A 15,355-nucleotide genomic window follows, 5' to 3' on the forward strand; every position below is an offset into this window, starting at 1 on the left:
CGCATAAATCTCACAAGGTTCGCAGCCATTTAAGCCTTCCCTCCTCCACAGAAAGTCCTACATCTTCCCACCTGAGCATGGCATTCCTCTAAAACATTTAAGCCTGCTCCATTTTTCTTTACTGTGTCCATTTAGATATAAAGGGATAGGAGGAGATGTTGCTGAGGAGTTATTCTGATGCAGTCTCCGCCCCCAGGTTTTTCTATGCCCCGCAAAATCCTAGAGTGCCCCCTTTCAACCAATCCTGGCCCTACACGGCACCCCTGGTTGTCGCCCAATAAAAAGCCCCCTCACCCCTCCCCTCTCTCTCTCTGGGCTCTTGGCTCTCCCTCTCTGAGGTCTCGCTCCCTGCTCTCCCCCCGTGGTCGGCCATTGCTGGCTGGCTCCACGTGGTCTGAACCAAACCTCCCCCACCCATCCTATAATAACGATTTGTGTACTCCTTTGCTCTGGACGTCCGCTCTCTTCTCCGCGGTGCAGCCTGACACCAGACCACCGCAACAACAGCCTCTCAAGCATGAGGTCCTGAGTTCAGTCCCCGGCAGCACATGTAGCAGAGTGATGTCTGGTTCTTTCTCTCTCTCCTCCTATCTTTCTTATTAATAAATAAATAAAATATTAAAAAAAAAGAATCACTCACTGGGAGTCGGGCGGTAGCGCAGCAGGTTAAGCGCATGTGGCGCGAAGTGCAAAGACCAGCTTAGGATCCTGGTTTGAGCTCCTGGCTCCCCACCTGCAGGGGAGTCGCTCCACAGGAGGTGAAGCAGATCTGCAGGCGTCTATCTTTCTCTCTCCCTCTATGTCTTCCCCTCCTCTCTTCATTTCTCTCTGTCATATCTAACAACGATGACATCAATAACAACAATAGTAACTACAACAACAATAAAAAAGGGCAACAAAAGGGAAAATAAATAAGTTTTTTTAAAAAAAATCACTCACTATTGACAGGAGAGGAGAACACTCACTTAGAACATCTTATCAGCTCTGAGCAAAACTGGCCTGGTTGCCCAGGTTTTCCTGTCCTGGTTTCCTGATTGTTGATCTCGACTTTGCACTCAGCATGCCAGCAAATTCTGTTCGTGTTTCTGTTATTTTTTCTCTTCTCTTCTCTTCTTCCTCTTTTGCTGTTCCTTTTTCACCTTCTTCTCCTCCTCCTATTTTTTCCAGAACACTGCTCAGCTCTGTCTTATGGTGGTAGTGGATACTGAACCTGGAAATGTGGAGCCTCAGCATGAAGTCTTTTTGCATAGCCATTGTGCTAGCTAGCTCCCTTACTGCTTTGGTTTTGCTTTTCACTTGACACGGTGACTTCAGTGACAACTTCATGTTGATTTCAAAGTTTTAATTCTCATAGGAGAATTAGAATAGCTTCTTCCATTTTTTAATTCTCTCAACTGATTTTTTTGTTTGTTTCTTTTATAGATGTGGGATTTGGCAGAACCTAATTTTTCTGAGAAATTCTGTGAAGAAATTATTTATATATTTTATTTATTATTTAATGAGAGAGGTACAGATAGACAGACTGTGAGTGAGAGAGACTAGAGTATTGCTCAGCTCTGGCTTATGGTGGTGCTGGGGATTGAACCTGGGACCTCAGAGCCTCAGGCAGAAAAGTCTTTTGCATAACCACTATGCTATCTCCTCAGCCCTGGGAAGAAATCCTTTTTAAAAAAATATTTATTTATCTATTATTAGATAGAGACAGAGACAAACTGAAAAAGGAGGGGTGATAGAGAGGAAAAGAGACAGAGAGACACCTGCAATCATGCTTCACCATTCGTGAAGCTTTCCCCCTGCAGGTGCGGACCAAGGGCTTCAACCCATATCCTTGCACACTGTAATGTGTGCACTTAACTAGGTGTGCCACTGCCTGGCCCTCTGAGAAGAAATTATTTTTTAAATTAATTTTTTTATGAAATGGAAATATTGACAAGACCATAGGATAAGAGGGGTACAATTCCCACCACCAGAACTCCGTATCCCATCCCATCGCTTGAAAATTCTCCTATTCTTTTTTTTTTAATATTTATTTATTTATTCCCTTTTGTTGCCCTTGTTATTTTATTATAGTTATTATTGTTATTGATGTCATCGTTGTTGGATAGGACAGAGAGAAATAGAGAGAGGAGGGGAAAACAGGAGGGGGAGAGAAAGACACCTGCAGACCTGCTTCACCACCTGTGAAGCGACTCCCCTGCAGGTGGGGAGCCGGGGGCTCGAACCAGGATCCTCACGCCCATCCTTGCGCTTTGTGCCACGTGCGCTTAACTAACGCTGCACTACCGCCTGACTCCCAACTTTCCTATTCTTTATCTGTCTGGGAGTATGAGAAGAAATTCTTATGCAGACAAACTAACAGGGAGGATGATGGTATTGGAGTAGAAGCTGTGTGGTGGTTCACCCTGTAGCGTGCATATGCTATCATGCACAGGAAGCCACGTTCAAGTCCCCAGTCCTCACCTGAAGGGAAGAAATCTTCAAGAGTAGTGGAGCAGTGCTGTAGGTGCTTTGCTTCCTCTCTCTATTTCAATCTATTATCCTCTGTAAGAAACAAAGCAACAAATAAACAAAGCCCCCCAAACCCCAACATAATGACCACTGGGAGTGGTGGAGTTGTGTAAGCACCAAGCTCTAGTGATAAGCACATTTTACCAGGGGAAGGACATTTAGACTAGAGGGGTCAGGGAAGGTCTGGTCATTTAGGACATGTGGACTTCGTGAGGAATCTACAAAAATTGAAATTGAATATTGAGGAGGATGTTGAGCAAAGGAATGATATGCTTTTATTTAGGGTTTGAAGGCTCTAAGCTGTTTGAAAGCAGTCAGAGCAAAGGAGGTCAGGTCAGGAGACCACTGCAAAAATCTAGTGAGACAGAACAGCAGTAAGGACCTGAATGGAAGTACTGAAGGTGGTAAGAAATGCTTGATATAGATGAGTTTAGAGCTGCTATGTAACAATTTGATTATAGAGTGAGGAACTGAGGGTGGCTTTAAGGTTTAGGGTCTGAACCTGGAAGACTGTAGTCATCATTTCTGACACAAATTAGATGGTGAGTTAGGGGTCAGGGGGTGGGCAGGGTGTGAAGAAGTTTTTTTTTTAATTTTTTTAAGTTTTTTTTTAATTTTTCTAAAAAATTAAAAAAATTATCTTTATTTATTTATTGGATAGACAGCCAGAAATCGAGAGAAGACAGATGGTAGAGAGGGAGAGAGACAGAGAGACACCTACAACACTGCTTCACCACTTGCAAAGTTTTCCCACTGCAGGTGGGGATCTGGGGCTTGAACCCGTGCTCTTTCTTATTGTAACATGTGCGCTCAATCAGGTGCGCCACCACCTGACTCCTAAATTTTTAAAAATTTATTTATAAAGTGGAAATATTGACAAGACCATAGGATAAGAGGGGTACAATTCCATACAATTCCCCCCACCAGAACTCCATATCCCATCCCCTCCCCTGATAGCTTTCCTATTCTTTATCCCTCTGGGAGTATGGATCCAGGATCATTGTGGGGTGCAGAAGGTAGAAGGTCTGGCTTCTGTAATTGCTTCCCCACTGAACATGGGCTTTGGCAGTTCGATCCATACTCCCAGTCTCTCTTTCCCTAAGGGGGCAGAGCTCTGGGGAGGTGGGGCTCCAAGACACATTGGTGGGGTCAGCGGGACATGGGTGGCTAGGTGGGAATACACCACAGCACAGAAGCTTCCTTCAGTGTGATGGGAGGCAAGCTTGAACCTGGGCCATGCACATGGCAAAGCAGTGCACTATCCAAATAAGCTATTTTTGCTGGCTTAATGTCTTTTTGACACATTTAGTTTGAGACACTTCCTACACATAAGAGAAAATGTCCCACAATCAGATTCAAGAGTACGAAGAGAGTACGAAGTTATTGTCTGGGGAGATGATGTGATGGCTGAAAAAGAATCAGAAAGCTGGGTCAGGGAAGAGGTTAGCTTTGGAGTGAGTGAGGGAAGTATAACAGGAAGTAAGTGAGGAGGATATCTAAATCTAAGTAGACATTATTTCATTATGAACTTTATGGTGTCTTTCTAGGTCTTTCTACTTGCTTGCTGCATATACTGACTCACTGCAGACTATTGTGTACTTTTGCTTTCAGGTATATATTTTGCCCTAATTTATGGATACATGTGAACATATGCCCTATCTCATGGGACCTGGTCTATATCTAGGTCTTGGGACTTTTTAAGGAAGTGAACCACCTGAAATGGAATTAGAGAATCCTGTGAGAAAGGAAAAGTCTCACCCGAGTAATGAGGCTGAAGGGTTGATATTCCACACCTGACATCTCTGGACACAGTCTGAAGTGAAGCATGCTGAGGTGGTACTCATTGTGTTGATTAGGCTGGCATCAGCAGATGCAATATCATTTGGTATGAACTGAGAGAAGCATACAGGAAAGTGAGCCCCACCCTAGAGGTTCCAGGACTGGAGGAAATATAGGCTCTATAAAGGAAGCGGAAGATTCCTGCTGTCTTAGGGTTTAAGAAGGCAATAGTTATTGCTGTAATCAAATTATTTGGCAGTTGGGTTAACTTTGAAAATCCCTTTGTTAGGATTTTCTGTATCATATACAAGATCACCATAATTTATGTCCTTTGAAATTATTTGTATATAGCTGTGTCTTATAGAGTAATGCCACCGGTTGCTTCTGTTCTCGCTGGTCTAAGCTTTTAAGAGAGTCAGTATTTCAAAGACTCAGCCTATGGTCTGCATTAAAAAGTTTGAGACATTCAATCAATTTTTTTCCTCATATTAATTAGTGATTTATATGACTACAAGTTAATAGGAGTGTACATAAACACCATTCCCACCACCAAAAGATTGTGTCCCATAGGGCTATCTTCCCCCCTCCCCCCCCCCACCCCTAGTGAAGCTGAACGTCCACTCTCATCCTCCACCCAGAGATTTTTACTTTGGTGCCTTACTCCAAATTCAATCAATCAAAGCAGGCTTTGAGTTTCCCTTTTTGTTCTTCATTCTCAACTTCTGTTTATGAGTGGGATCACCCCATACTTGTCTTTGTCTTTCTGTCTTAGCTCACTTAACATAATTCCTTCTAGCTCCATCCAAGATGGGTCAGAGGTGGGCTCATTGTTCTTGATAGCTGTGTAGTATTCCATTGTGTATATATACCACAGCTTTCTCAGCCATTCATCTGTTGTTGGGCATCTGTTGCTTCCAGGTTTTAGCTATTATGAGTTGTGCTGCTATGAACATAGGTGTACACATATCTTTTCAGTTGGTTGTTATAGAGTCCTTGGCGTATATCCCAAGGAGAGGAATTACTGGTTCATATGGAAGGTCCATGTCTAGCCTTGTGAGAGTTCTCCAGACTGCTCTCTACAGAGGTTGTGGTCCATTTTTCCTATGGCCCTGCCTTTTCTTCTTTTTTAAGTCACACCTATACCCACTACTATTTCTGAATGTCTGTCCTTTTTCCTCCTCCTCCTCCTCCTCCTCCTCCTCCTCCTCCTCCTCCTCCTCCTCATTCTTCTCTCTTCTTGACAGAATTGGAGCCTAGAGCCCTCTAGTTATCCTCCCTTAACATTTATCCCCCTTTAGGAGTATGGACTAAAATTCTTTATGTGGTACAGAAGGTGGAAGGTCTGGATTCTTTAATTGCTTCTCCACTGGACATGGATATTGGCAAGCTGATCCATACCCCCAGCCTGTTTCTATCTTTCCTTAGTGGGGTAGGGCTCTGGGGAGGTGAGGGTCCAAGATATATAGAGAGGTCATTTGCTAAGGGAATCATAATAGCATCTGCAACTTGGTGGCTGAAAGGCAGTAAGATATAAGGTAAGGCACAAAAAATTAATACTCAGGAACCAAAAAGTAGTAATATAGCAAATGAGAATAGGGATTATGGGGGTAGAAAGTATCTGGGAAGTCTATTTTAGATATATTCCTAGGGCCCCATGACTTCAGTAATTTTTGTTTGAGTTTCATACCTAACATGGAGGTGGATTAAAAATATTGTTTGAGGGGAGTCGGGCGGTGCCCAGTGGGTTAAGTGCACGTGGCGCAAAGTGCAGGGACCGGCCTAAGGATCCCTGTTCGAGCCCCCGGCTCCCCACCTGCAGGGGAGTCGCTTCACGGGCGGTGAAGCAGGTCTGCAGGTGTCTATCTTTCTCTCCCCTCTCTCTCTGTCTTCCCCTCCTCTCTCCATTTCTCTCTGTCCTATCCAACAACAAAGCAACGTCAACAATGGCAATAATAACCGCAACGAGGCTGCAACAACTAGGGCAACAAAAAGGGGGAAAAATGGCCTCCAGGAGTGGTGGATTCATGGTGCAGGCACCGAGCCCAGCAATAACCCTGGAGGAAAAAAAAAATATTGTTTGAGGCTGGTAGTATGGATCAACCTGCTAACACCCATGTTCAGCAGGGAAGCAGTTACAGAAGCCAGACCCTCCACCTTCTGCATCCCACAATGATAGGAAAGCTTTCAAGAGGGGGATGGGATATGGAGTTCTGGTGGTGGAAATTGTGTGGAATTGTCCCTCTCTTATCCTATGGTCTTGTCAATATTTCCATTTTATAAATAAAAACTAAAAAAAGAAAGGCAAAAAAATTGCTTGGGAAGATGGTGTCAGAGTTAAAAACAGGGCTAGAAACTTGTATTATGGCAGAGAGTAGCTCCCAAACTTGAAGAAAATCTACAAATAAAATTAACTGTTTACCCCATCAACCTGATCCATGGCCCATATATGTTCATATTTAGCACAGGACCCTGTGTAACCTTTCAGACCTGTCTGAGTTCCCATGATCTTAGCTGTGAACATTCTAGGCTGCACTCATGTCAGGACCAGTCTTCCTCAAGGTGCAGAGTAGGCTGACCCAGCCTACTTTTGGATTGTGGGGCAGTCCCAGCCATTGTTGCTTTATAGTGAGGGCAAGATCCTGGAAAGGCCTACAAAAGGGCTTATGATGACATTCCTGATGGAAGTAACCAGTGAAACAGCCAGGTTTTTCTACCTAACTCTGGTCTAGATTGTAGCTGTGGTCCCTTGAGCAAGCCACTACACGACTATATGTCCTAAAAAAAAGGACAATTAGGTCTTGTATGTGAAAGTGCAACGTCAACTGTATAAGAATAATTCTGGGGGCCAGGTGGTGGCGTACCTGGTGAGCGCACATGTTACAGTGAGCAAGGACAAAGGTTTAAGCCCCTGGTCCCCTGCACAAGTGGTGAAGCTGTGATGCAGGTGTCTCTCTCCCTATCTCCCCCTCCCTCTCAATTTTAGGCTGTCTCTATCCAATAAGTTAAAAAAAAATGAACAATTCTGAAGGCCAGTCGATGGGGTACATATTACTAAGAGGAAGGACTGGGGGCACCTTTCCCTCACTCTTCATCTGCAAGGGGTGAAGCAGGTCTGTAGGTGTCTTTCTGTATCTCCCCTTTCAAATTCTGTCTTGTCAAATGGAAAAAGGAAAAAGTGGAAAAAATGGCCACCAGGATTGGTGGATTTAAGAAAAAAACAAACAGAATTTAAAGAAGCTGGTACTTATTCGATGGTACAAGGGGTGGAAGAAATTCAGTGTTCAAGGAAATACTCTGGATGCTTTGCGAATTAGAGAAACCAGAAATTAAAAAGAGCGTGCGTGCAAGCAGCAATCATTCCCCGACTGGCACTGTAGCCCAATCGGTATCAAATTAAGATTATTTATTTACATGATACCCAAAATTTACCAAGAACGTGACACACAAGATCTTTCTGATAAAGGGATCGCCAGCAACCCATTTGATGGAGGAGGAGCTCAGGAGGCAGAAGAGCAGCACATGCTCAGATCATGTCTCCCGCCCGTGGAATGGTCCGGCCGCTCCTCCTATCGCGAGAATGGAACGCGCCCAGTTGCTGGTTGCCAAGGGAACAGCGTTTCTGGAGGCAGAAGCACTTTGAACTGACCGCTTCCGCCACCTCTCGGGACACCCAGACGCAGAGAAAGACTCTCCTTGTGGGTGAGAAGTGAATGATGCTGCGGCGCCCCTGGCTGGAACCGCAGCCCATGGAACAGCTTTGGAGTCTCCGGGAAGGTGAGCATCTGCCCAGGGCGGCGCTGCAGCCTGCCGGGAGCCTGCAAGCGGGCGGGCCACGTGCTGCTGGTCGGGTAGCGGGGCGGGCCTGAGAGGGGGCGGAGTCGTGGCCGGTAACTGGAGCCCGAGGTGGGCTGTGGAAAGCGAGTCGGCGGGCCTCCTGTGGCGTCTGTAAGCCTCAAGGCCCTACAGGAGATGGGCTTAGCTTGGGAGATGGGCAGTGCGGGGGCTGACTTCCACAGAGGCTCTTGACCCCAAAGAGCACGTGGCCGCCTTGTGGTGACCAGACCTGGAGATCGCAACTGGGTTTCCTCCCGCCTGGTAAATAAAGTGTGGCCTCTACTGGGTGAGTTATCTGTGAAAGGAAGTTTCAGGAGTGGCGAAGCAGTGCTGTGGTGTGTCTCCTCTTTCAACTTTTCCCACTGTTTCTACCTTCTGTCTGGAAAAAGGAAAAGTTGATAGTAAGTGGTGGAATTACACAGGCGAAGACCCAGTGAAAACCCGATGGCAAAAGCAACTGAAACCTATGTCGTCAGGATTTCCTAGACTCAGTGGCAAAAGTTCCTGACTAAAGCACTAGGTGGCACAGACACCTTGTGCATGCAGGATTGTATTACTCCCAGACAGCTTAAAAAATTGTGTGTGTGTGTGTGTGTGTATCATATCACTGAGGCCCCCCGACCCCAAGTACCATAATAATCCTACCTGAACCTGGACTGTGCATGTGCCAAGGTACGCTTGAATCTGGCTTTTTTTTTCCTTCTTCTTTCATTCTCCAGAATGCAGTTGAGATTTATTTATCATCTGTGTCAATACAGTTGTTCATGCCCTTATATTGCCACGTAGCATACGTATGGATATGCTACAATCAATTTATCCATTTCCTACCTGAGGGACATTAATTCACCCCCTGCCGCCATTTTTTTTTTCAATTATTAATGAAATTGTCATGAGCATTTATGCTCAGGCTTTTGTGTGACTCTAAATTTCATTTCTTGTTAAGTGCCTAGGAATGAGACTGTGGAGTCATATGGTGTGTGTTTAACTTTTTTTTTGTTAGAAGTCTAACTTTGTAGGAAACTGTCAAATAGTTTTGCAACAAGGTGGTCTCATTTTGCATTCTTCTCACCTTCCCTCATATTTTTTAAAAACCAGTTTAACACATTACAATATTATAATATTTTAGGAGTATAGTTTCACATATATATGTGTATACACCTCACTACACCTACCACCAAAGCTCTGCACCAACACACCAAATGAAACTCTCCACTTACGTCCTGCCCCTGTTCACTGCAATTACCACTTGGGTTTCGACAGATACTAAGGATCAGCTGGGTTATTATTGCTTTTTGTAGTTTGTTGTAGTTATAGTCTACATATGATTGTCTTTCACATCTTTTCTTATATAACTTAGCATAATTACCTCTAATTTCATTCATTTGTCCCACATGGCATGATGTATATATATCTTCTTTGAAGCTATTTTTACTCAGACCTTTTATATATTTTTTATTGGTTGACTTTTTTTTTTGATGCTGAGTTGTATGATTTCTTATACATTTTAGACATCAGTCCCTTGCCAAACATATGATGTGCAAATATCTTCTCCCATTTTCTAGATTGCCCTTTTAATCTCTGTAGTAGTTTCTTCTGATGTGTAAAACCTTTTCAACTTGATGTAGTTTCATTTGTTTATTTTGGCTATAATTTTCTTGAAAATGAGATTGAATCCTGAAATACATCTGTGATGTTAAGGTCTTATATTTTCCTCTATTTATTTTTATGGTTTCAGGTCTAGTATATAATTCTTTAGTGCATTTTTAGTTAATTTTTCTGTATGGTATTAAATGATGATATAGTATATTTTTTCTATTTGTGGCTATTCACTTTTGCCGATACACTTTATTCAAGACTTTTGCCTCTATTGTAGTTTTTGATCCTTTGAAATTTGTTAAATGTTTATATCTAGGAGGATTTGTTTCTAAGGTTTCAGTTCTGTTGTGTTGATTTGAGTGCCTGCTTTTGTTATGTTGTCAACTTTTTAAATTGCTAATGCTTTATAAAAGTTTGAAGAGGGGCCAGGTGGTGGCACACCTGGTTAAATGCACACACTATAGTGTGCAAGGACCCAGGTTCAAGCCCCTGGTCCTCACCTACGAGGGGAAAGCTTCACGAGTGGTGAAGCAGGGCTACAGGTGTCTCTCTGTCTCTCTCCCTTTCTATCTCCCTTGCCCCTCTCAATTTCTCTCTGTCTCTGTCCAATAATAAATAATTTAAAATATAAAGAAAAATAAAAGTTTGAAGTCAGGGAGCATGATACCACTTATTACCTTCCTTTTCTCTCAGAACTGCTCTGATTATTCATGGTCTTTTGTGGGTCCATGAAAGTTTTAGAATTGTATGTTCTAGTTCTTTAAAAATGCCATTGGGACTTTGATAGAGTTAGAATTTTCATTGAGTCTACAAATAGCTTTAGTTAAAATGTTAATGCAGTAGCGTTTATTCCAATTAATGAACATGGGGTAGCCTTCCATTTCTGTGTGTCTTTATTTTTTAATTTTCATTCTTTCTTTTTCCTTCCTTCCTTCCTTTCATTCTTTCTCTCTTTCTTTCTTTCTCTCCAGGGTTATTGCTGGGGCTGGGTGACTTCAGTATTAATCCACTGCTCCTGGCCACCATCTTTTTTCAATTGTTGTTGTTGGATAGGGCAGAGAACAATTGAGAGAGGAGAGGAAGACAGAGAGAAGTTAGATACTTACAGACCTGCTTCACTGCTTGTGAAGAACCCCCCCTGCAGATGGGAACCCCCCCTGGGGGTTAGAACCTGGATCCTTGAGCAGGTCCTTGCGCTTAGCACATGTGCCCTTAACTCAGTGCACTACCACCCAGCCCCGCTGTCTCTCCTCTATTTTAACAGTGTTTCAAAGTTGTCATTGTAAAGGCTGTGTCTTCTATTTTAACAATGTTTCAGAGTTGTCATTGTAAAGGTCTGTACTTTGTTTTACTCCAAGTTATTTTTGTCTTTTCTTGAAAATTGTAAATGGGATTGTTTCCTTGATTTCTATTTCCTCTGATTCATTATGTATAGAAATGTAACAAATTAATGCATATTTTGCCATTTTACTGACTTCATCCATAGTTTTGGATAGTTATTTGTTTACTCATTTATTTTTACTTCCATTAGAGTTATTGCTGGGGTTTGTGACAGCACTATGAATCTATTGCTCCCAGTGGTCATTTTTTCTTTCTATTTTTAAAAGATAGGATAGACAGAAATTGAGGCGGGGGGTGGGGGAGGAGGAGATAGAAACTTAGAAAGATAGATACACTGCTTGTGAAGTGTGCCCCATATAGGTGGGGAGCATGTGCCTGAACCTGAGTCCTTGCACATGCTCAACCAACTGCACCACTGCCCAGTTCCATGATCACTGTTTTTTTTTTTTTTTTTACTGTCATATCATGTGCAAATAATAGTAGCTTATCTTCTGTTAATTTGTATTTCTTTAATAGCTTTTTCTTGCCTGATTGCTGTGGCCAGGGCTAGTTGCACATCATTCTGTTTTGAGATAAATGGTTTAAATTATAATTAAAGGGAAGTTGGAGAACACTTGATGGAAGTTTTCCATTTCACTTGTGCAGTTAACCATCAAGGAGGCATATTTTGGAGTGAGCATGCCTGAGGCACCGAAAGTGCCAGGTTCAATTTAAGCACCACCATAAACCAGAGCTAAGCAATGTTCTGGTAAAATAAAAAAAAAAATTGACGAGAGAGAGAGAGAGAGAGAGAGAGAGAGAGAGGGAGAGAGAAGGGGAGAGGGGAGAAGGGAAAGGGAGAGGGGAGAGAGACAGTGACCAAGAAAATGCTTTTCTGAGGAGGATCAGAGTTGAGAAGGCCTCAACTCAGAGTTGAGTTAGGACATGCAAGGCTGGAACAAAAAAGCCCAAATAAGAAGATAAGCTCTTCATAAATCTCTAGGAGGAAGCAGCTGTCTCAGTTCTGGGTTTAGTCTCCCCAGAGTAGGGTAAGGACAGAGTGGATATTTTATCTTGGAGGCACAGGAAGCCATTGACATAGCATCTAGTTTGGCACTTAGAAAATCTGACATCCTGGGAAGCATGATTTACATTTGAAATGACATCTTTTTTTTTTTTTGAAATGATATTAAATTTAATGACTTAGGACCAGGTACAGCACACACATTACTTTATTTGAGGACCCAGGTTCAAGCTCCTTCCCCTACCTCTACTGGGTAAGCTTCACAAGTAGTGTAGTAGTGCTGTATGTATCTTTCCTCTCTCCCTCTCTATTTCTTTCTTTTTTTTTAATTGGTGATTTAATAATGATTAATAAGATTGTAAGATAACAGGGGTATAATTCCACACAGTTCCCAACACCAGAGTTCTGTGTCCCTCTATTGGAAGCTTCCCTATTCTTTCTCCCTCTTTGGAAGTATGGGCCAAAATTCTTTAAGGGGTACAGAAGGTGGGAGGTCTGGCTTCTGTAATTGCTTCTCTGCTGAACATGGACTTTGGCAGGTTGATCCATAGCCCCAGCCTGTTTCTGTCTTTCCCTAATGGGGGAGGACTCTGGAGAGGTGTGGTTCCAGGACACATTGGTGAGGCCATCTATCCAGGGAGGTCAGGATGGCATCATGGTAGCATCTGCAACTTGGTGGCTGAAAGGCAGTATGATAAAAAGCAAATTATTCAATAAAAAGGCTCCCAAAGGTGGGAATAGGGCAAATGAAAATAAGAGTCTTTGTGTGGGAGGAAGCTGGGAAGTCTTTTCTAGGTATGTTCCATGTGGCCCATGACTTTAGTAATTTTTGCCAGAGCCTGATAGTTAACATGTGGGTGGACTAAAAGTATTATTTGGAAGATGGTGTCAGAGTTGGGAATAGGGAAAGCTAGATCAGGGCAGAGAGTAGCTCCCAAATATGTGAAGAGTATATTAATACCATTAACTGTTTGCTGGGATCCCATCAATCTGACCTAGGGCCCATATTTATTTATATTTAGCACAGGAGCCTATGTAATCTCTGAGTTCCTGTGAGTCTAAGTTCACAGTCCATGGTCATGGCTAGGAACAATCTAGGCTGCACTCACAGGCCCTACTCTTGAGTGGCAGATTAGGCTAACCCGATCTTCTTTTGCAAAGTGTGGCAGCCCCTACAATTGCTGTTCTACAGTAAGGGCAAGGTTCTGGAGAGGCCCACAAAAGGGCTTATGAGGTCATTCCTGATGGAAGTGACCAGTGATAGTGGAGAGAGGTCTAGACCCATCATATCAATGTGGGAATCCAAGGATTCCCTTACTAGAGCTGCAGATGATGGTGTGGCTTGGAACTGACCAAAAAGGCCATCTTTAAACTGTGCCAGTCTCTTGCCCTTACCCAGTTTTTGTAGTCCTTACTTTATCTGACAAGGTTAGACTTAAAATGATTAAGGGAATTGAAGTAAGGAGTAAGAGAGGAGGGTTTCTAGGCCTAAGTAGTAAATATTTGATTAGGTACTTTATGGTGTCTTATTTATTTATTATTGGAGACATACAGAAATTGAGAGGGGAGGGGGAATAGAGAGGGAGAAAGACAGAGAGACACCTGCAGCCCTGCTTTACCATTTGTGAAGCTTGAACCTGTGTCCTTACGCACAGTAAGGCGAGTGCTTAACCAGGTGTGTCACTACCTGGCCTTATTATGGTCTTTTCCATAGGTCTTTCTACTTGCTTACTAAGTCTAATCCTCTCTATTTCCTTCTTGTTCCTTCTTTCAAAAAATGGTCGCCAGGAATGGTGGAGTAATGCAAGCACTATGTCCTTGAGATAACCCTAGTGGCAAAACAAAACAAAACAAAACAAACAAACAAACAAAAAGCATAAAGCCCCCTGGACACCAGACATGTTGAGAGAAACATGATACTGTAACTTTAGTGGCACACAATCCTTTTTTAAATTTAATTTATTTATTCTTTTTTGTTGCCCTTGTTGTTTTATTGTTGTAGTTATTATTGATGTCATTGTTGTTGGATAGGACAGAGTGAAATGGAGAGAGGAGGGGAAGACAGAGAGGGGGAGAGGAAGACAGACACCTGCAGACTTACTTCACCGCTTGTGAAGCAACTCCCCTGCAGGTGGGGAGCTGGGGGCTTGAACTGGGATCCTTACACTGGTCCTTCCTTTGTGCCACCTGCGCTTAACCTGCTGTGTTACCACCCGACTCCCAACACAATCCTTTTAACAAGGACTCTGAGCTATTTGTATACAATATTAACTAGTGAAACATTTAAACACATAAGTCACTACTTGTTTAAACTTTTTTTTTTGTTTCAGAATACCAATGGACATCATAAAAGGAAAATTAGATGGAATTTCAAAACCAGCTTCAAATTCAAGGACACGTCCTGAGAGCCGAGGATCAAATGTTTCTCTGGAAGTGCTGTCACCTGAACCAGGTTCTTTCAAAGTACATTAGTGTTTATAACTCTTTCTCCTGGCCTCTCAGTAATTGATTAACCAAGAATGTTAATTGATAAACCAATTCATGCCTCATTCTAAATTTCCTCCCTAGCAGGTGTGTTATACGAGTAATTACAGACTTTTTGAATTTTATTTTAGATAATTTCATATGAAAATACTGTTTCATTCTTTATTACTGTCTTCCTCTTCCTTTTTCTTTTGGGTGCAACTTATTTGTTCACAGTTGTACTTTTTTTTTTTTTTTAACCAGAGTACTGAGCAGCTGTAGTTAATGGTGGTGTAGGGGATTGAACCTGGAACTTAGGAGCCTCAGTTTCAAGAGTCTCTTTATATAACTATTATGCTATCTACCTCTGTTCCACAGTTGTACTTTTAGAGCCCATTTACAAATTTTTTTTTTTTGGGGGGGAAGTTTGCATTTTGGTATCTGTTTTAGATTATTGATTTTGAAAAAGATAGGGTAATTTAAAAAATATAGCTTGGAGAGAAGACCATATAGCAAATATATTACTTGGTCATGGCTTTTTTTTGAGTAATTGCTTTTTTGTTTTCTCAGAGTATCTAAATTTTATGTTTATTTAATTAATTTTTTTTTTTATCTTTGTGTTACAGTGGACCATGGACATGTGATTCTGTCACTGCTGGGATAACTTTTTCAATCTGTTTATGGGGGGAGGGCAGCAAGATTGGAGAGGGGATATTACAACACTGGAGTTTCCTTCTCTTACTGTAGGACTCCCATGTGGTGCTGGGGATTGAAGCAGGGTTTGGTTATGGTTAACCTAGATGTATAGAGTATCCCTGCTTGGAGATCTTT

At 42.4% G+C, this 15,355-nt stretch overlaps 1 protein-coding gene across 5 annotated transcripts in view; it reads left to right on the forward strand.

Annotated features, from left to right (window-relative positions):
- The first annotated feature begins 7,844 nt into the window (after positions 1-7,844).
- FSIP1 (fibrous sheath interacting protein 1) overlaps positions 7,845-15,355 on the forward strand; it is a 226,098-nt gene continuing 218,587 nt past the window's right edge. Inside the window, exons 1-2 of one of the 5 annotated variants that reach the window (XM_060175127.1) lie at positions 7,845-8,061; positions 14,392-14,524. In XM_060175127.1, coding sequence (XP_060031110.1) covers positions 14,399-14,524 — 126 coding nt within the window. In that variant the 5' untranslated portion in view covers positions 7,845-8,061; positions 14,392-14,398. Of the gene's footprint in view, positions 8,062-8,287; positions 8,408-14,391; positions 14,525-15,355 lie in introns of those variants that run through there. The other 4 variants (XM_060175126.1, XM_060175122.1, XM_060175124.1 and 1 more) reach the window with 4 other exon arrangements.

Source organism: Erinaceus europaeus, chromosome 16, assembly GCF_950295315.1.
Source record: "Erinaceus europaeus chromosome 16, mEriEur2.1, whole genome shotgun sequence".
In the NCBI taxonomy this organism is placed as follows: Eukaryota; Metazoa; Chordata; class Mammalia; order Eulipotyphla; family Erinaceidae; genus Erinaceus; species Erinaceus europaeus.